The 20,171-nt window shown below is 44.8% G+C and overlaps 5 protein-coding genes across 5 annotated transcripts; 2 read left to right on the top strand and 3 right to left on the bottom strand.

Annotated features, from left to right (window-relative positions):
* Positions 1-1,248: 1,248 nt before the first annotated feature.
* On the bottom strand, positions 1,249-3,275 carry JR316_0012585 (uncharacterized protein; the record flags this gene model as incomplete). Its single annotated transcript, XM_047898210.1, has 3 exons — positions 1,249-2,350; positions 2,413-3,017; positions 3,153-3,275. The coding sequence occupies 3 exons, from the start codon at positions 3,273-3,275 to the stop codon at positions 1,249-1,251; spliced, it is 1,830 nt and encodes a 609-aa protein (XP_047743099.1).
* Positions 3,276-4,280: 1,005 nt separating this feature from the next.
* Positions 4,281-6,121, bottom strand: JR316_0012584 (uncharacterized protein; the record flags this gene model as incomplete). The annotated part of the gene is made up of 8 exons (XM_047898209.1): positions 4,281-4,296; positions 4,352-4,788; positions 4,846-5,232; positions 5,290-5,490; positions 5,540-5,620; positions 5,688-5,729; positions 5,788-6,041; positions 6,097-6,121. 8 exons carry the CDS (start codon positions 6,119-6,121, stop codon positions 4,281-4,283), a joined length of 1,443 nt encoding a protein of 480 aa, XP_047743098.1.
* Positions 6,122-7,183: 1,062 nt separating this feature from the next.
* Positions 7,184-11,054, bottom strand: JR316_0012583 (uncharacterized protein; the record flags this gene model as incomplete). Its single annotated transcript, XM_047898208.1, has 16 exons — positions 7,184-7,274; positions 7,333-7,409; positions 7,462-7,569; positions 7,618-7,881; positions 7,934-8,106; positions 8,161-8,265; positions 8,326-8,422; positions 8,481-9,090; positions 9,263-9,576; positions 9,632-9,804; positions 9,857-10,134; positions 10,192-10,251; positions 10,308-10,455; positions 10,512-10,635; positions 10,696-10,851; positions 10,908-11,054. The coding sequence occupies 16 exons, from the start codon at positions 11,052-11,054 to the stop codon at positions 7,184-7,186; spliced, it is 2,925 nt and encodes a 974-aa protein (XP_047743097.1).
* Positions 11,055-13,092: 2,038 nt separating this feature from the next.
* On the top strand, positions 13,093-14,811 carry JR316_0012582 (Salicylate hydroxylase; the record flags this gene model as incomplete). Its single annotated transcript, XM_047898207.1, has 8 exons — positions 13,093-13,166; positions 13,217-13,440; positions 13,500-13,915; positions 13,965-13,982; positions 14,033-14,206; positions 14,262-14,351; positions 14,412-14,462; positions 14,512-14,811. 8 exons carry the CDS (start codon positions 13,093-13,095, stop codon positions 14,809-14,811), a joined length of 1,347 nt encoding a protein of 448 aa, XP_047743096.1.
* Positions 14,812-17,371: 2,560 nt separating this feature from the next.
* JR316_0012581 (Glucoamylase) lies at positions 17,372-19,587 on the top strand (the record flags this gene model as incomplete). The annotated part of the gene is made up of 9 exons (XM_047898206.1): positions 17,372-17,527; positions 17,583-17,680; positions 17,734-17,898; positions 17,984-18,181; positions 18,235-18,394; positions 18,444-18,719; positions 18,770-19,235; positions 19,289-19,384; positions 19,442-19,587. 9 exons carry the CDS (start codon positions 17,372-17,374, stop codon positions 19,585-19,587), a joined length of 1,761 nt encoding a protein of 586 aa, XP_047743095.1.
* Between the last annotated feature and the right edge of the window lie 584 nt (positions 19,588-20,171).

Here is a 20,171-nt window from a genome sequence, read left to right as displayed (position 1 = left end):
CCCAATGCTTCAAATCCTGGTGGACGTACTTCCGAATTGGGACTAGGTACGAGGTCCCACGGCTTGTAGTTTTTTCTTTCCAAAGAGGCGTGTTACACTCATTGGACTCGGGGGTGCGGCGCTGCATACAAATTGAAATGAATGGATTACTGTCGTTGAGAGGACTATCACCGGGTTTGAATGGGTATAGTTTGTGGCAGGTTGGGCAAACAACAAATTGGCGTGTTTCAGGGTTCAAGCGTGCTCTATGTGCTCCTGACTGCGGATCCGCCGGTATCTCTTCCACAACAGTCTCGGATGCATTGTTAGAGCGTAATAGAGATCGAGCGCCTGCCAATAAAGTTCGTAATGCTCGCCGCGGTACAAAAAACATATTTTCCATGACGAGGGAAATATAGACAGCAACCCTCTGTCTCGGATTCAATGAAGGCAGAGGTGTGAAATATATATCTGCGATATAAGCCAGTATTATAATCAGCACAATATAATTCTTTTTGAACAAGGGATTTCATACCTGTATTGACGTATGGACCATCTACGCGGCTATTTCCTCGCTGCTGAGACCACTGAACTTCTTTCATCCGTACAAGTTCTCCCATTTTCTCCATAATACAATCCAATAAAGGTGTAATGTCATCAGAGTGCTGGATGAATGGATTTGTTGCCCAGTTGTAGATTTCTCGAAGACGATGCGCAGCAAGTAAGTATGTTCTGTTGACAAGGCTGTTTTTCAACGAGTATAGCCCATGATTTGGAAGTAGAATTTCGTCGTCATTGGGCCAAACAAATTGGCCATTGTCTTCTGGTTTGTTTACAAAGTCAAACGGGCGCAGAGCATCAGACAGTGACTGGGACATTATGATATCTATTTCATCAAAGACCTCTTGAAACGGTGAGCCATCTGTGCTGCCGTCAGGAACATGTACTGGCTGTGGTGCGTGATTAGAAAGTGCTATCAGGAGTCTATCGTCTTTCATGTGATTGTCGCGTGTAGGACGTGTCTGAAGTATACCATCTCCCTCATAGAGTCCAGTAGCGGCATTGAACGTTGTGCAGTGCGATTTGCATCTGCAGTTTACTATTACAGGCCGTGACCGGCCGCCACGTCCACGCCTTATCATGGTGAGAGGAAAAGGAGTATGAAATAAAAGAAGTGACATTGAAGCGACAGTACAAAAGTAATGTATCAAGCATGTTCCTACTGCTATTGTTCCCGCTACTACGAGTTTGGAGTAATCTGTGTATTAGTCAGTCACTTGATCTTCTGGCAACACTAGATGGAGATGCAGAAGGCGCAGGAGTCAGCGATGCACGGCCTATATCTAATCGTTTCTTCTTATCCGCTTCTGCCAAATATTTCTTCTGATTAGAACTCCATGTCTCCTCCTTTATCCAACGTGGTCGTCCCTCCTTCCCAGGATAGACACTTAGGCAACGACTCGGGACCCTAGGGTGTGGGATTGGTTGTCCCGCAAATGATCCGTAGTTAGATGAAATGTTTACCCAAACTCCTTGCTCATTAGGAGAAACACCGTCGACGTACATCCACACTTGTGCTTGCCTGAGTGACTGTGCGGCATGTGGGAACTGATTGAAGAGAAGGTCGCCAGATTGAGGCGGTTCTTCTAATGCTGCTACGGGTGGATTATCAAGAGGCCCTGTCGAGCATGATATGGTATAGGTAAAATCGATTGGGCCGTCTATACCTTCCATCTCTGTGTGAAACACCTTGGCAGATAGCGCGGTAAAATATGCCGAAGTATTATTAGTGGATGTTGCAGTTGAGAGTGAGGTAGTAGCAGATGATAAGGAAGCACTTGAATTGGGTGCCAAAGAATGTGGAGGACTGACTTGACTCTGTGGAGTGGCATGACGGGCAACAGACTGGCGTGGTGTTCCCTCAGAAAAGGATGATGCTGCCAAGGGTACAGACGCCGGAGAAACAGGCGGGAGCGGCAAGTTAGATGCGTGGGAAAGCATCCGGTCCAACGAAGAATGGGGAGGTGTAGACTGTTGATTTTGTGAAGTGGGGGAAAGAATTGGCGCGGTACGCAATCCTGAAGTGGCTGAAGATTCTCTGATATTCTGAGACACAGGACGTGCAGGCAAACTTCCCACTCCAACATCGATCCGTGACTGGATGGGAGGACTAGGAGTTGATCGAGAAGTAGGCGGATTTAGTGGATACACGGCAATTGGGGCAGCAAGCGCAGCAGGTTCTCTAACTGATGTAGGACTGCGCTGTTGTGCTCTCGGGGTATTCGGTGCAGAAATAGATCCCGGGTCATTGTCGATAATAAATCTACGACTGGTGTTGTGAGCACTGACAGGGGTGTACGAAAGAGAGTTTCTATACAATAGATTTACATGATCAATTGATTTTTTTGATATACATGAAATGAGAAAACTTACGGAGGATTCGTGTTTCTCTCTTCTCCAAATACAATGTAATGTAGACGGTTATAGACCTCGCCAATGTCTTCATACCTGGTAGGTGGACCAAGGATATTGAGCTGGGAGAGCAACGCTCCATAGTCGTCTGTACTGCCAGTTATAACACTGACTACTTGATGAACGTTCTGGGGGGAAACGGCAGACGAGTGAAAGTAGTAAGCAATCACCCGTCGAACTTCAGATTTCTTCTCCTCAATGCCGGCTCGATATGGCGCTGGCGTGAAGGGGAGTGACATTTCGCGGCGGCCACGATTGAAAGGCTCCTGGGGACCACTTTCCCGCCGTTCAACTGGATTAGCAACAGATCCAGAGTGATTGTGACCGGTGCGCTGCCCTGAATGTCCACTAGAGCCTGAGATGCGTCTGAGCTCACGCGTAATTTCTTCAGTCCAATCCTGTTGTGACCGTTGCGCAATAACATGGGAAGACACCTGGATTCCTTCACGGTCCGGACTGCGTTGACGCTCTGGTATATTGGATTCAGAGTGGTAGCGACTGTGCGCTGCAGAGACAGAGAACTCCCTCTGCTCATGAGAGTTATAGGGGGGCCTTGTATGCGCATACTTATAGTGAATAAAAGATCATATTTTAATCGATAACAACCGACCTTGTCATGTTTAGCTCCCCAAAATCGTGAGTAAGAAGCTATGATCAAGAGTGAGATAGCATATTTGTGTTGATGAATATGGTATACGTACATCAATGTCCGGAAAATGTTCAATCTGAACGAATGGTGGCTTATCATAGTTGGGAAGCCTTTGAGTGTTGAGCGGCGGGCTGGAGTCACTGTTTGGATCAAGGTCCTGGATTACGGATTGCATGTCTAGGTGAACCAAGGTACAGAGAGGCAAAAAAATGTGTTGCTAATAACTGTATCGCAATGCGACAATTGATATCTTTGCTTCGGATGCCAAGATTCAGAAGAGTAACGAGTTAGCTCGGTGATATGGCCCGCATTGTCAGATATGATTTATAAGAATTCGGTGGAAGTATTTGAGTAAAACCACTTGATAAGTTACATCTCATGACCTACAGTGCTGTTTTCCAACGCATAGAAGCACTGAACATTGGCCGATTGGGTGACATGTTGGCAATATGGTTACACCTTTGTATTCTACTGCTTCAAAATTGCTACAACTGCTGACTCTCTTTGCTACTTATTACTTTGTCAATGTCTGGTAACCTGGCTTGTGGCTTAATGCACTTCTAACCCTCTCTGTTACACTCTACCTGGACTATAATGTTAATGCGGTCAACTATGGCCCGTGCGTACGTGTTACTCTTAGGTAATGCGTTCTAGACCAACCTAGAGTCTAGACCACTTGTGCCATTCTTGAATCATGTGACTGACAGACGCATGAATCAACAAAAAATGGTTGAGTGCGCATGTGCATTACCGTTGCCGCTGAAGAGGCTTCCTATGCTAGTGGTGGCGCAGAAACAATACGCCTGCGTGTTTTGATCCCCTCATACGTTGGTGGCAGATTAACTATTTTGAGGTGTCAACATATATTGTGATCAGCATATGTGATTGGTGTCCAATTGTCTAAGTGGTATGTTTTGGGACTTCCAACACTTATTATTGTGCCAAAATTCAATTCAAGAAGTATTGAAATCAAAGATATAGAATTGTAGAATCATTGTTGTCAAGTATATGTACATTATCAAAACTTTTTCCCTCTTTCGGACCATTTTGAATGGCAGGGAACATACAAAAAAAAGATTTCGTATCAAGAATGTCGGGGCACTCCTACCCTCTTTCGGAACCTGTGCTAACACGGTAGGGAGGACAAGCCCTGATTAATTTGAGGATGGTGGCTACAACATTAGACTTGGAAATATCTATTGAAAAATGTAGTTAGTGCCACAGTATAATGAAGAAATATGTTTGACTCACGCAAAGAGTCGGTTGTCGTGATTGAAGTTGTAGTTCTCATCGGTCGGGCGAACATCAAACATATAAAATGGCCTAGCGGCAAGCCAGTTTGGGTTGTATGCCGTGATGGGTAAGTCAGTGACAAAGCCCTTGCTGTCGCTGTCTTCTCCAGATGCAACGCGGAGGCGAGGAAATGAGCCGCGATGCTTACCATTGGATCTCCTAAAAAGAACCTGGAGCGAATCAATTGTCTGCAGCCAGTAGGAGAGGGCAGAGGCACGCCAGGCAGGGGGATGCACTTTGTATCTTGGAGCACCCCCTGTGGCAGTGCTTGCCGGGCCATCCTCAAAATCGCTCTCGTCTGAGCTCATCCCTGCAATACCAAGACGTTGTAGAATGGGTACATGCTCTTGTAGGAGGGGGTGCTCCTGGGCAATCCCAAGACGCTTGTGGAAGAGCTAAAACATTGAATAAGTAAATGTAATAATGGAACATACATTAAATTTAATACATACATTTTGTTTTCTTTGCCAGCGGCGCTTAGCAGTGGTTTCGGCCTGTCGAGCAGCATCGTCCGCATTCTTCCTCCGAAAAGCTGCCTGAAGAGACTTCATCCTCTGGTAAAAATAATTCTGGACCAGAGGGAAATAGCTGTGACTATACGCCGACGTGGTAACAAAGTGCTTGGCAAAAACTCGTGAAGCTGATTGGTTCCAATCACTTCGGGGAGAACCAATGAGGTCGACCTTAAAATTGTCGACGTCACAGCAAGATGGACGTGGCTCAGCTGTAGAAGACTTCCAGATAGATCCAAAAACATCGAGCTCGTCACGAGTCAAGACATTCTCGAAGCTCAGAAAATCATCACCGAGCAGTCGGCTGAGCTCTGCTCTGACTTGGCGCTATAGACAGAACAGTGAGACCGAGTATTCCGGATATTATAATAAAATACTTCTCACCATGAGAGCAGTTCGGTCTGCTGGGCGCCTATTTGGACCAAGTGGTCGAGTTGAGATAACTCCAAGACGAGAGGTTGGGGTAGTAGTAGGCCCCTGAGCCGACGCTGCTGCTGCTGCTGTGAGTGACTGGATTGCTGCTAAGACGGCAGTGATGTTAGCTTCTAAACGTGTGAGTCGAACATTGGTCGAGTCCGTTACAATCTACAATAAAAACATTAATATGACAAAAAAATTTCAACCATTCACTTACCATTTGAGCCTCGTCATCCGAGGCAATATAGTCTTCATCTTCCGTCTCCTCTGCAGAGTCAGAACTGAGTTCATCATGCATCTAAGAATACAACCAAATTTTGTTTGCTAATCAGAGTATGTATAGTGTCAACAAGTAACAGACTTACCTCTTCATCTTGGGGACTGTTGTCAGACGTTTCATCACAAGCCTAACGAAGGTTGTTAGAAAAACTTAACAAATTTTGTGCATAAGACAGTTTGGCTTACGACCATCATAGAACCTTTTACGTCGTTGTTGTGTGGAGCAGAAACAGGAGAAAAATTCTCCAGGGAACCAGTGTGAGTTCCAAAGGATGATTCGCTCCCCGTGTCAGTGCGATTCAAATCAAAACCGCGAATGAAAGACTCGGCAAACTGAGGAGAGAATGCGCTCTGCTGGGCCGTTTGGAAACTCTCGCTACTACAAACAGATGCAGTAACAGAGGCAGAGAGCGACGTTGGTGGACTGCTGTCAGAAAATCCTTTAACATAAGGTCAGTTATTTGATTCCAATGTGCTTTACACAGAACTACGCACCTTTGTAGCTTGCAGTTGCAGACATTGGGTGACTGCGACTGGTGGAGTAGAAGCTTCTGAATGACATCGCTCTTTGAGTTGGGAAGAGGAGCTGAGGAGTATTAGGCTGGAAAATGGACGCCTTTTATGTCTTTGGGATGCTTTGCTTACTTTGTAGAATATAATCAGCGTTCTTCCAACTCTGCCTCATGTTTTCCTATTTCTCAAAGTCATGGCCCAAGATGGAGATATAACATGAGGTTTTGACGAGTCAAGCAACACATTATAATTACCACGTTCAGATAACTTATGGGATATGTAGAATTAATGTGCCCTATATTTTCCGCCCACTAGTACTGCACTCCACCAAGTACACATCACGGTTTTCAAAATATCAATGCCTCTGTTAAACATAGAAAGTATTCACAAATTTTACTTTCCTTAAATCTTTCACTAGAGCCCTATCTAGTGTCGCAGTGGTGCATCATTGTCACCACAAACCGTGTTCATCTGAACTAACAAAGTACCACGGTCATGTAAGTTTTCCCACAAGGGTTTGTGTGCGTGTTCAGGCCCAGAACAGTCATTAGGCTTCTAAACAGCCGAAGCAAGACCTTTTAGGGCTTATTATCTATGCAGTTCATGCGCGTTTTGATTTTTTGGACTTTGAGCGCAGACAGAAGGGCCGCAGCAATGCAAATCAGGACCACACGCATTGTATTACCGTCATCCCAGCTTCTCACCTATGGACCAATATGCACACGAGGATTTAATGCCCGAGTTGACGCTTATTCATGCCCGGGATATCCTTAGCCATTCTCATACAATTGTATCTACCCAAGAGTACCAAGCAGGTCTGAGATAGGCTTGTAAAGCTTCTTAAACCTGGTTCAAATCCATGGCCGGTCTTAAGAGTACAATGTGAATATGTATCCTAGAGCATGTGCTAATGTACGGTCCGAGTCCGGCTCTAATTGCAATGACTGATAAGATAGGTGAGCCAACGTGCTGCAATATTCTCCTTATGATCAAATGCTAATTCAATTCCCAACTTCCCACTGAGATTTTAACCATAATGTTATCATCTACATGATTGAAGGCGTCATATCTAACTCCTATAGGCCCCTTCTGTCCAATTATCAATGGTGATTGGATTGAAACTTCCAATCATCTGACGGCCCGGGTCCGACTCAATGAATCTGACGCTCAAAGGTTAGGACACATGTTGAGCAATTATACCGGAGTTGTAGCACTCACCTGGCTGGTCCCCGAATATACATTGGTTCAGCCGTCACTAAAGCTTCTTCTTCAGCGCTCTGAGGAGAAGGACAATTCTAGCGCAGTATGGCATTAGACCCCATGACGAGAGAATAAAGAAATACTTACCATGCAGAAATTTTCTAGACACTCTGCCATTGTACCAGCGAAAGCGGCATGCCTGTGCAAGTTTCGGTTGAGGTTTACCAAGTTATACTTTGAATTTGCCCTCTCGTCCTAACAAAGTCAATGAGATTTGGGTGAAAAAATGTGGATGGAACTCACAAATCTCTTTACCCATTTTTCAATTATTCTAGAATTTACTCCTGGGCGATGGGGAATGCGAATATACTCATAATTATTGGAGAATATAAGCTCCTTCAAATTTGCAGTCCCGATGTTCTCAGGTGCATACAGACGTCTTGCCTTTGGAACTCGACCCTTCCACTGAGAAAGATTATTGTAGTAGTGGGGACGCTTGTGCTCCATCTCGCCGACAATCAGAAATGAAAGGCCTTGTGGATACTCCTGTAAGTCGATGTCATAAAGCTTTGTATAGATGTCATTATGTATCCAGTTAGACAAAAAGATTTGGACGTACTTTCTGGTAAGCAATATTATGACGATTTAATTCGGGATAGTGGACCTCAAATCCCCGTTCAGAATACTTCACAAAGCGAACTTCATAGGAAGGTGATCTTCGTGATATATCTATCAAGTTTGACTGACAGATCAACGCCGCAAGCGCCCGAGGATTTACGTAGACACTTTGACCTAATAGCACAGTTAATAAAATAAATGTACCAATTTGTGTCAAGAAATTCGTACCATCAAACAAGCAACATGAGCAGTCGATGTCAAACCCAGCAAGAATCTCAGACGGTGACATATACAGTCGCATTATAATTTGGATTGGCCTTACAGGCCATGTTGCTAAGAAAAATATGGTGAGCATCTTTAAAAACACATCGGAAAAATTAGTAGTTGTCGCACTATAGATTGTAATGGTATTTGCCCTGCGCACGCAAATTGTATGAAAAGGGATTGTTTCTTGAATTGAATTGTATATATTCTCCATCTTCTGAAGGGCCTACGAGATAATGAGATGTCAGTAAGTGTACGCCGGAGGATGGTAAAGCGTAGTTGACCTCTTGGTGAGACAGTCCAAAAATGAATAAGTCAATATCGGAGTCCCAGTATGCAGGCGACTGGTACAAGTCGTTGAGCTCCATGTTTGAGCTAGACGCATTAACAGGAGGTGATAGACAACCCAACACAGATCCTCCAGCAACAACAATATTTTCCCAGCTTGGGAGCCTTGACAGAGCGCCATGAGAGAAGATATGAAAATTGTTCAGAAAGGCCTCAATACTAGGAACAATGGCACGGTTACCCCGGGGCCTGACAAGTCCAGACTGAAGAGGTAGGAGATGGGATCCTGGAAATTCTTCGTAGCTATTGTCTGGAAAAGTCAAAATGTGCATATTCTCTGTGTCTGAGCGAGGGCGGGAACGTAAAACTGCGTCGGGAACCTGGAATATATTAATCAAGCCCAGATAGGGATCTTCGGTAAGAATGGGGTGATTCCTGTGCTGAGCAAACCAACGACGAATTTGCTGCTCATAATGAAGGCAGTTGGCGAGTGCAATATTGACTTCCTCCCTGCTAGCATCAAGAGGGAGTAGCAAGACTCGAGATAAAAATTCCTCGATGATTTCAGGAAATGTTGCCATAGGAAAACGTGTTAAAGCTGCCTTCCTGCGACAATTACTTATAACCAAATATATTCCCATAGAGAAAAAAAAACAATTTAACGCATTGCATATGGACTCGGATGTTTATTATGTACAAGTCAATGAGTAATCTATGTATGGAGAAATACCATCACGCGCTATTACTCCCTACAGTAGGTAATGCAATTGAAGCAGACCCAGTGACCATCCCGGTTAATGTGAATGCATAGAAGGGATGCGCAGGAGAGGTTGGTGATCCCTCCAAGAAAAGGGGCTGGGAAGATGGATTCACCGAAGTTTCTGATGCGGAATTGGTGGGATGTTCAGTCACTGCGGCGACCTGTAGATGTGGCGGAGGCAAGTGGGACTCCGTGCTGAGCAAATATTTCCCATACAATGTTGAAGAAATTGTAACAAGCAACAACATTGCTACTTGCATAGTGGTGAAGTGGAAAGTATTAGCACTATACATAGTGAGCGGACGTGTCCTAGTTGAAGGGTATTGATCATCCTGTATCACCGTGGTTAAAATTAATTGAACATTAGAACAAACTGATTATGCATACCAATGTGCTATCAATTTCTCCAATACCGGATTCGTCGTTGTTTTGTATGAGTCCAACGTGGATAGTATTGGCAATGGCACCGTGTGTGCGCATCCATGGACTAAATGCGGGTATAACGGCGAAGATGTGAGGCTGGTGATTGACAAGACCAAATGTTATGGCTTGTACTGGAGCTGGGTAACATAATCAGAATGTAATGCTCTCTTTGAAAACTCTTTGACATACCTCGGTAATTGTTGTCATCGAGCGCAAAGGTCCCGCATATCTCGCTAACGCCAAATGTCGCAAAAGCAACATAGCCATCAGAATGGCCAACGGCAACAGTATCTTCGTCAACAAAGATGATATCGACTATCAGATTTCTTGGGGGAGTTCGGCTAGATAAGACATAGCGCGTAGTCGACAAAAGACGTCGATGGGTGGTTGAATAGAAGTCTATACCGTCACACATGTTCATAACGGCAACTCGTTCTCCGGACGGTGAGATTGCAGCGGAGCCCAGACTGTAGACCATAGTTGTTATAACAAACAAGTTACAAAGGAATTGCAATATCACTTACAAGGTGTTATCTCGTAGTTGAATGGACCACTTGCTGGAATAGTCATTAAGGCTGTATGCTCTATAATTGACGAATTAGCGTTGTCCAGAAATGATAGATGAAGAAGTATGACACACGTTATTCCTCCTGTACCAAGGAAAGGGATGATTACTATCCGGCTTGAGGCAAAAAATATTCCGCGTGAGAATTTATATTCGGAAAGACTCTGAACGTTGGGAGACAATGACACGTTCAGTCTAGCCATTTCCCCCAGCTCATTTGGCTCTATTACGCCCATCAGACCATGACATCAGTAATGAGATGTGCTTGTAATGACTCACCCATGAACGGGTCTTTTACGATGGAAACAGATCGCCCATGACCAATTGCAAGCCTTGATCCGTCTGGACTCAGCTGCAGCGAGTGTATATAGCCTGGTATAATAGCGCTAGATGTAACATAGCTCTGAAAGGGGTGCATTAGAGTCAGTGAGGCGAAAAGTGCACACAAAGAAGTAAAACTAACCCCATCCAATTGCATAGTGATCCTATGTAAAGACCCATTGGCAGATCCACAAAAAATAGTCAAGTCCTCCGATGGGTGCCATGCAAGGGCGCGAATAGATGTACCGCTTTCGTAAATGCCGAATCTTCTCCAAACTGAGTCATGGAGCATGTAAATCTAGGAGTTATTAAGCACACTAAACACCTAGAATAAATTAATGACCTTTCACATACTTCAAGGAGGCCCTCATCGTTACCGACTGCAAGAAATCGACCACTGTGCGAGAGCTTCAGAGTGTGAGCAGCTTCTTTGCCATGCAGAGTGATAATTGCCTGTCGATGTACGTGGGAATTCCCGTAAAATATCCGGGAAGGCGTCATTTCTGGCTTGAGAAAGTTGAGTAAAAGTGACGACTAGAGGATGGGGCCTACACTCAACACTTGTCTTTGGCGTCGATCATTATAAAGATAGAATCCCGAGCCTCAAATTTGGTCAAAAATTATTCTTTCAAAGCATTCCTACAGAGTACGGCCTGCATCATGTACAAAAAACGGAACTCACATCGTCTGATCTGGTGCCAAGATCACTTGGCTCTTTGTGCGACAGCTATTTTTGAAATATTTGCCACATTTCTAGCCGGCCAAAACAGCCGGCTATTTTTCAAAGATTATTCGTCAAGGAAGCATCAGAGGTAAGGAGCTGAACAGTAGAATATATTTCAAAAGTCGATATCGATACTTTTCAAAGATAATCCCCTGTTTAGGCTGACCAGAAGAAGCTCGATGGACACATTCGAATCCAACTTTGAAATGGCGCAGTAGGATGATGAGGTACTTAAAGTTGCGCGAACTTGAAAGCCAAGTTCCTCAGTCACCCCTACTCATCAGCATCCCCAAAATCAATATGGTGAGCATCATGTTATGCTTTGATTACTACAAGAATTCTGACCACAAGTTCTATCTAGCTTACGCGCCACGAGACCGAGATTGTCGAGTTACCAACTCATAGCACAGAACGAGTTGTGCATGTAATCAGGAGCCAAAGATTACGAGACAAGGTATGTTTTCCACTTTATAGCCAGTGAAGACCTAGAACTAAAGTACGATCCTGCAACAGAAGTACAGGAAAGGGCTGCTTTATTCTTTAACAACGGCAAATCCAATGCTGCTCCAATGTCGACTCGCAGCCACGGACTCTGGCAGTTTCACCGAAACTCCTCAGATTGACATAGCCGGAGTGCTTGTAAATCCTAATTGCATCCCCACGGCATCCACCATTGTCACGGTCGATCGTCATCGTTTCCTTATAATGGGTTACTATGACAGCACCCTTCCTCAAAATCTCAATTTACATGAGATTTGTCCTCATGCGCCCTGGCACGGAGAGCTCATAATATTCTCTCTGGGACGTCGAACTCGCATCCTTTCACGTCCTGTTGGCCGGTTATTTACCCAAAAGGCCATTTCTATGTAAGTTATTTACTTTTAAATTGTGCACAGATACAAGTTTACCTACCATGTATATTTCAGATACGTACGAGCTACCTTGGAGGCGCGATCCGCTGGAGTAGAGTGTCCTTCCCAAATTTCATTCATCACACAATCCGTTTTCACTGCTTAGTTTACTTTCACGATGGTGTCACAGTGTTTGTACAATACATGGGTCAAATAGAACCACAGTCAGAGAGATTATGTCATATTCGATATCCCTCGCGGTTATGCCAGGTGCAGAAAATAAATAAGATATGGAAACGTGCTAATCTGATATGTCTGAATTAAGCCATGGCAGAATTTCAAAATCCGTCCGAGATGTAAACTATGCCTACTGTTGAATAGGTAGTCGAGGTTTGACGGGGTGACATAAACAGCAAAATATCTTTGAAAAATCTTTCCTATTTCTGATCTAATCCAGAACAACAATTATATTTAAAATTTAGTCGCAATATAAGAGACGATTTTATTATCGACTATATATGCCAATCCCCGCAGTGACACAAGCTTTCAACTGTGAAGCAACGATGATTCAAAGTATCTGAAATTGGAGTGGATCTTGAAAGTAAATAGTATGATATTGACAAAGTTGGTTTGGTTGATAAAGTGAAACGCATTCAAGGAGTCGGGAGAAAGCGGGAAAAAAACCGCAGGTCACGCCGTCACGGGAAGTTAAATCGGAGCTCGAATTAACTGATCTACAGCAAGAAACCCAGCCGGGACCCCGTACAAAGCTACAAACCTACAAAGCCTATTTCATTTTCAATGTTCGGCGCAACCTCTGGCAGACCTACATTATTTGGCTCAACTGAGCTTGGAGCTAGGCCTTGATAAAATTTAGATTGTTAAGGTCTGTTTCTCACCACCTACCCTGGGTTCACACAGTCAGGAAAAGGATGCCATTTTCGAACTACAGCGCGGAGTATCCATGAGGGTGTGGATAGATAACCTCTTATCTGTAAACTCTGACAGCTTCAAGATGCCATTGCGCATTGGAATTATGTAGGCGAGTCCTTGAATTTTGTCGAAATATGTGCTTACATTGGAGACAGAGGTGGAGGAATTGGCGGTCTGACCTTGGCCGTAGCTCTGAGTCGACTCAATCTCCAGGATCATATCCAAGTCAACATATATGAATCAGCACCTGAATTGACGCAAATTGGTGCAGGAATAACGTTCTGGCCACGCGCCTGGAAGATTTTAGAGAAACTTGGTGTAGATTCCGTGCTTGCAGGTCAACTGTCTCCTGGCCAGCACATTCCAGATGGAACTCCACGTCGGTGTTCATTTTCTCATTAAAAATGTTACTAGCTTACTAGTAACTCTCAATTACAGGATTAGGGTTTCACTTCCGGAAAGCTGACCAACCCAATGGGACACCTATTCGAGACCTTGTTTTTGCAGGAGCCGCGCTGTCATTCCATCGTGCGGTCGTCCAGGAGGTACTGTTAAAAAACTTATCGCCTTCTATTCAGTGCAATCTATCCAAGCGGCTTCGATGCTATAGTGTTCTTTCAAATGAAATCCAGTTATCGTTTGAAGATGGAACGACCGCCTACTGCGACCTCCTCGTAGGTGCTGACGGACTCAAATCCGTGGTGCGGAAGCAGTTCGTCAGGGAAAATGAGCCTTTCTCTCAAACCACCTCTGACCCTGTGTGGAGCGGAAGCTTTGCGTATCGATCGATGATCCCTAGCCACCTGATTGCTGCTGAATTACCCGAACATCGCGCACTAAACATCCCAACGATCGTAAGTAGCGACTCGTCTTCCTGCACAAACATTAACACCGTCAAGGCAGTACTGTGGAAAAAACCAGGTAAGCGAATGCAATTCTAACCAAAATTTTGTCTCCTGGATACTCTTCAGCATATTGTGGCGTATCCTATACTCCAGGGCAGTGTCATCAATATCGCTGCGTATGTATGCGATATGGAGAAAGAAGGCACTCAATATGATGGACCGTCGTTTCAGGATGCAAAAAATGAGGAGGTGGTTCCATTTTTTGACAGCTGGGAAGAGGAAGTACGTTGCCTAGTGAAGGTTAGTTTGCGATTTTTGAGGATATTTATTTTTTCCATGACCTCCCCTTGTCTAGCACATGTCTAAGCCATCGAGATGGGCTATCCATGCCATCCAGCCACTACGATCATACACATATGGTAATGTGCTTCTCCTCGGTGATGCCGTATGTGCTCCGCCTCCATGCAGTCCAATTAAACTTTAACTAGGCTTTCGCAACTATTAGGCTCATGCAATGACACCTCATCAGGGGAATGGTGCCGGTCAAGCTATTGAAGTAAATTACGCTAAGATCCGAATTTCGAACTTATGCTGATTTCACCTAGGATTCTTACATTCTTGCACACCTCATATCTAAAGCTGTTCAAACCCAGGTGCCATTGTCTAGGCTGACGAATATCTACGACGCCATACGGAGGCCGTTTGCTAATTTTGTACACTCAGCATCAAGGACGCATGGCCTATTGTACGAATTTAATGCCCCGGAGTTCTTGGAAGTTCAAAAAGGAGAGGAGGTTGGACTTGAAAAGCTGGAAAAGTTAGGAGAAATGATTGTAGGCGATTGGGAATATGCATGGCTCACTACAGCCGAGGACGACTTGGAGAGAGGGCTCGCGATGCTGTGAATACCACTGTATTCTAATCGGAAGCAAATAGATTGAATGGAACCTGACGGTTCTGAATCGGACGCGCCGAGTGAGTCTCTGTCAATTTCCCGTGTCTTCTAGAAACATCATCTGCGACATTAATTTCTTCTGGAAAACATTCTGGTAATATGGCTTCATGGTTTTCGCTAACGCCACGGTACCTCGGTCTAGTGGGAGTTGGATTCACCCTTTTCCAACCATTGGTAACAATATTGGCTCGGGGTATAGCACAAAAATGGAAGCCACAACCTTCTTGCTTTAAAATCTGATATCATCTCACTAAACAAAACCTTAGGATATTTTTCGCTTGAAACAACCTCATGACAGACGGATCTCCTTTGTTTCCTTACAGCGTATATCGATGCATCCCTTGTAATATAGTGCAATGAAACGAAATAACGCGGTCTATCGTACGTCGCAGGATGCCGCTCCGAGTGATGGCTGGATCAAGATACAGGCGAGACTAGAGCTTGAGACCGGGATGTACCTAGAAAAAATCAACCACAAGAAGGGTTATCTTTATCTCTGTCGGCACTTATGTCCTTTACACCATATTGATCACCGAATGACGCGCACTGTCGGGGAAACCGTAAATTTGTCCGCCGAAGATTGCGCCTTTCTCAATCTGTTAAGTGTATTTATCTGTTTGCTGGTATCAGTGTATGCCTATCTGTTCGCTCAATATGAAGCTTCCTTTTCAACAAGTATAACAAATATCAAGTTTGTTCTCATTATGCATAGGCTGCTATCAGGTTCTACTTGGCGTATTCCTTCAAATGGGGGTGGTTCTCCACCCCCACAAAATGATCCATCCAGGGACAGAGAAGGATGAAGATGAGCGCATTAACTTCAAAGAAAAGAAGACCCCATTTACCATTTTTATCCATCCAAGCCCCCGTTTTGCGAGCAGTCCTAATCGCCGATTTTCTCAGTGGAGCAAAGTTCTAAAAAATTGGCAAATCCGCGTTTCAGTGCGATCGTAGACTCGACCACGCGAGACGGTCCGTTACACGGACTTAGGTATGAATAAACGTGTCATTAGAATGTTCTTTTGGTTACTGCGGACCCGGCAGTGTATTTCTTCGGTCAAGTGCTATAGTCAGGCTTGCGTGTAGTGTATGCTCCTAATTTCACATGCAATATTTCGAAAATCTTCGAGAAAAAATGCGATATTTATAACTTGGTGAAAGTTTACGACGTAGTAGACCCAAAGTCGTTGTGGTTAGCTAGATTGCCAATGCGAAAACAAAAACCACGGGATAAAGCATGAGAGCATAGTAGATGATAGTCAAAGTATTAGAACGCTCGACGAGTCCGTGAAACTGAGATAATCCTTTATACACATTTTTGGTTACCTTGGATATTCTTTGTGTGTGAATACATACTTTAACTGCATGATCCAAAGAAATAATTCCTGAGCGACCTGGGAATATACCATAGATCGTACTCTCTCCCCCTCTCGACAACAGAGAAGGATGTAAGGAACAAACACTGCCCGCATCAACGTATGAGGAAAATCTCAATGAACAAATCGGTGTATCAGGCTTAATCGCAGACACATTATGGCAAATGGAGACATCACTCGAATGCTGGCAACGCATCATCTATACTGCTCAGATCATCATCCGCGGGGCATTATGATCAAGGTTTTGACTTGCCCTCTTTATATGTGCCGGTCTGCGTGTGGTGTGGTGTCGTTTTTTTCATATTGTAGTTCCGTATAAGCCTTCAAAATAACTAGTAATATTATATTCAAGAAAACAGGACTGGAAGAGAAAATATGCAACTGGCTCAGTATGTGGAGATACAAAACATGAGAGAACAGACACTTTTGACAATCAGGCGGTCTACCCCAGACTCCCCCAGACTAGATTTATACTTTATTTGGTGTGAAGAACTAAAGAAAGAAGGTTCTCCTAAGAGATCCGCTTTGCGAACTGTCGGTATGTATTAATATAAGCGCATTGGAGCATCCTGAACACATTCAAGAGGTATCGTATCCTTGATAGGTGAGAAATTTGGGTTGGAACTTAGCTCCATGTATTTCCTTCAGTCTCCTTCAAGAGTCCTCCACCTTTCTGTGATTCGATCATTTATTACAATGAGTCTTCTTCCTCAGTGTGCCCCAAGTCTTCAACGTTCAACTCCCAGATGAAAACCATGTTTATGTTCAAACGGTACTCTGTTTTTTTTTTGCCCGGCCAACCAACCTCAGTCGACATAAGGAGTCAGTTGACCTCAGAAACAAGGGAAATAAGTCACCCGTGTGTACCAACAATCAGATGCGTCACGCCGGGCACTATAATCACTCTGTCCTCACCGATCGTAACATCATTACCCATGCGGTAATTGGCCTTCCATTGGGGCTATCCTCAGTCCTGTCAGCATTTTCTCCGTGTCTATTTTTAGTACCAATTTCGACTGCATCATCAGGAAGAAGTAACCTTGAACGGCTCTTCAGTCGGTTCCCCTATATAAAGCATGGGTCATTTCTTCGAGTCTTCATCCTCAGCTTCTTTCAAGGATACTCATATTCAGGATGAGAACTATACTCCTCACAACGTTAGCTTTCTGCGCCTCGGTTCTCGCTCAATCGAGCGTCGTGGATTCATTTGTTGCAACCGAGTCACCCATTGCCAAAGCAGGTTTGCTGGCCAACATCGGACCATCTGGAGCAAAGGCGTCGGGTGCTAAGGTAGGCAAGGGTCAAAGATATGCAGGAATGTTGCACTGACAAATGGGCTCCGCAGGCTGGAGTGGTCATTGCTAGTCCCAGCAACAACAACCCCGACTATCTCTTTACATGGACTCGAGACTCGGCTTTGGTGTACAAAACCGTTATTGACCAGTCTGTCCCTCACCTTGAAAAAGTCATGGCCTGTGATTTACCTCTGTGTTTAGGTTCATTCGCGGAGACACTAGTTTACGTGGGACGATTGACAACTACGTCTCTGCGCAAGCTATCCAGCAGCAAGTGTCAAATCCCAGTGGAAGTATCTCTTCGGGGGGTCTTGGAGAGCCGAAGTTTAATATTGATTTGTCGGCATTCACTGGGGCATGGGGAAGGTGAGCCATGATAGCGTCATATATCGTCGTTCAACCATTGACAAACGTTTTGCATTTAAAACCACCTAGGCCGCAACGCGGTAAGTGTCATCTCTCCACCATTTATGATTATTTCTCAATCCAACTCCAAACACATAGACGGGCCAGCACTACGATCCACCGCCTTGATAACTTATGCTAACTGGTTAATCGCTAATTCCAACACTACATTCGTCACCTCTACGCTATGGCCAATCATCAAGCTTGACCTCGACTACGTCGCCGCTAACTGGAACCAGACCGGGTATTAACCTTTGAACCATCTTCATTTGTCCAGAAATTGAAAACAATACTTAGGTTTGATCTTTGGGAAGAAGTCCAGTCCAGTTCGTTCTTTACATCTGCCGTTCAGCATCGCTCTCTTCGCCAAGGAGCTGCACTCGCCAGCGCTATCGGCCAGACATCTGTTGTATCGGGATATACTACCCAGGCAAACAACATTCTCTGCTTCATGCAGGCAAGTTCAGGTCGGTTGGAATAATGATGACGGCTCATGTTATTTTTAGTCATACTGGAACCCCTCCGGCGGCTATATCACTGCAAACACTGGCGGAGGACGCTCGGGAAAGGATGCAAATACAGCTTTGGCTTCCATCCATACCTTTGATCCGACTGCAGGATGTGATTCAGTTTCGTTCCAACCCTGCTCTGACAAGGCCCTCTCTAGTTTGAAAGTATACGTCGACTCATTCCGTTCGATTTACTCTATCAACTCTGGAATTGCCTCAAATGCCGCTGTTGCCACTGGTCGATACCCCGAGGACTCTTACTTCGGTGGAAACGTGAGTTTTCCTCGTTGCAACCCTAGCTTTATATACTGAACTGCTTTTAGCCTTGGTACCTCACCACTGCAGCTGTTGCTGAGCAGCTATACGATGCGCTCATCGTCTGGAAGAAGCAAGGCTCCCTGGAGGTTACTAGTATCTCGCTCCCGTTCTTCCAACAGTTCTCCTCTTCAGTCGCAGTTGGAACATACGCAAGCACAACCTCTACGTTCACTACTCTGACCAACGGTGTTCAGAACTTCGCTGAAGGAACTCTCGCTATTATTGCCAAGTTTACACCATCGAATGGCGGGCTCTCCGAACAGTTTATCAAAACTTCTGGAGTCCCAACGAGCGCTAATGATCTCACATGGAGTTATGCGTCGATGTTGACAGCCTTTGCCTCCCGCAGTGGTGTCGTTCCCGAGGCATGGGGAGCTAAAGGACTTGTTGCTTCCGCGAGCTGTGGAACCTCTGCTGGTGCTGGTACCGTACAGGTCACCTTTAATGTACAGGCTACAACAGTCTTCGGCGGTGAGTGACATCAAGCTATTAAAACCTTGCCCTAAACTGTAATATAATATTAGAGAACATCTACTTGACTGGGTCCCTCGATGCACTTAAGGACTGGTCTCCAGACAACGCCATGATTTTGTCAGCAGCTAACTACCCTACTTGGAGTAGTAAGTGGACTTGCTATCATCATACCGAGTGGCGGAAAACTAACTTGATATTCTTAGTCACGGTGTCCCTTCCTGCGAGCACTTCATTCCAATACAAGTACATCCGCAAATTCAACGGGGCTGTCACCTGGGAGTCCGACCCCAACAACTCCAACACCACACCTGCCTCCGGGAGCTTCACCATCAATGACACCTGGCGTTAAACATAAAAAATAACAATCAGTGCCTCGCCGGGTCACTACGTTGGATATTCACTACAACTATAATATAAACATTCTTGCTGTTTCTACGTACGAAAATGCTTTGTGGTTAAATGTATCTATTTCAGTAACAATTCAATTTATTGATTTTGGTATTTAATTGTAACGATGAGGAGTGCGCTGTAAAAGATGGCTTACAAGGCGCGGACTATCTCAATCCATAGATGATAGCTCAGCCGAGTTGCCGGGATGCAGTTTCATTGCCGCCTCGGACATTTGATCAATAAACCTTTTCAACCACTTTGATGCAGTCACAGGGCTGTCTAGTCGTACCGTCAACTTTTTGATGGTCTGTCCATGCCATGGACCACGGTTTGATCAGCTTTGAGGCTTCAAGGGGAGGTTTAACTGTGACCACTGACATCTCCTCACTCACTCACTGACTTGCGCGGGTGTTATCGCCGGGGGGTACCTTGCATCGTAATTTGACCTGGACACGGATGACAGTGCACCTTGTCCTGTGTTCCAACACTTGTGCGCCTCCCTACTCCCTGTTTTCTCTGAAATTTGGTATCTGACATTTCTAA

Source organism: Psilocybe cubensis, chromosome 12 (genome assembly GCF_017499595.1).
Source record: "Psilocybe cubensis strain MGC-MH-2018 chromosome 12, whole genome shotgun sequence".
NCBI classification, from domain to species: Eukaryota; Fungi; Basidiomycota; class Agaricomycetes; order Agaricales; family Agrocybaceae; genus Psilocybe; species Psilocybe cubensis.
Note: the sequence above shows the minus strand (reverse complement) of the source record. Positions and strands in the feature narration are given on the sequence as shown.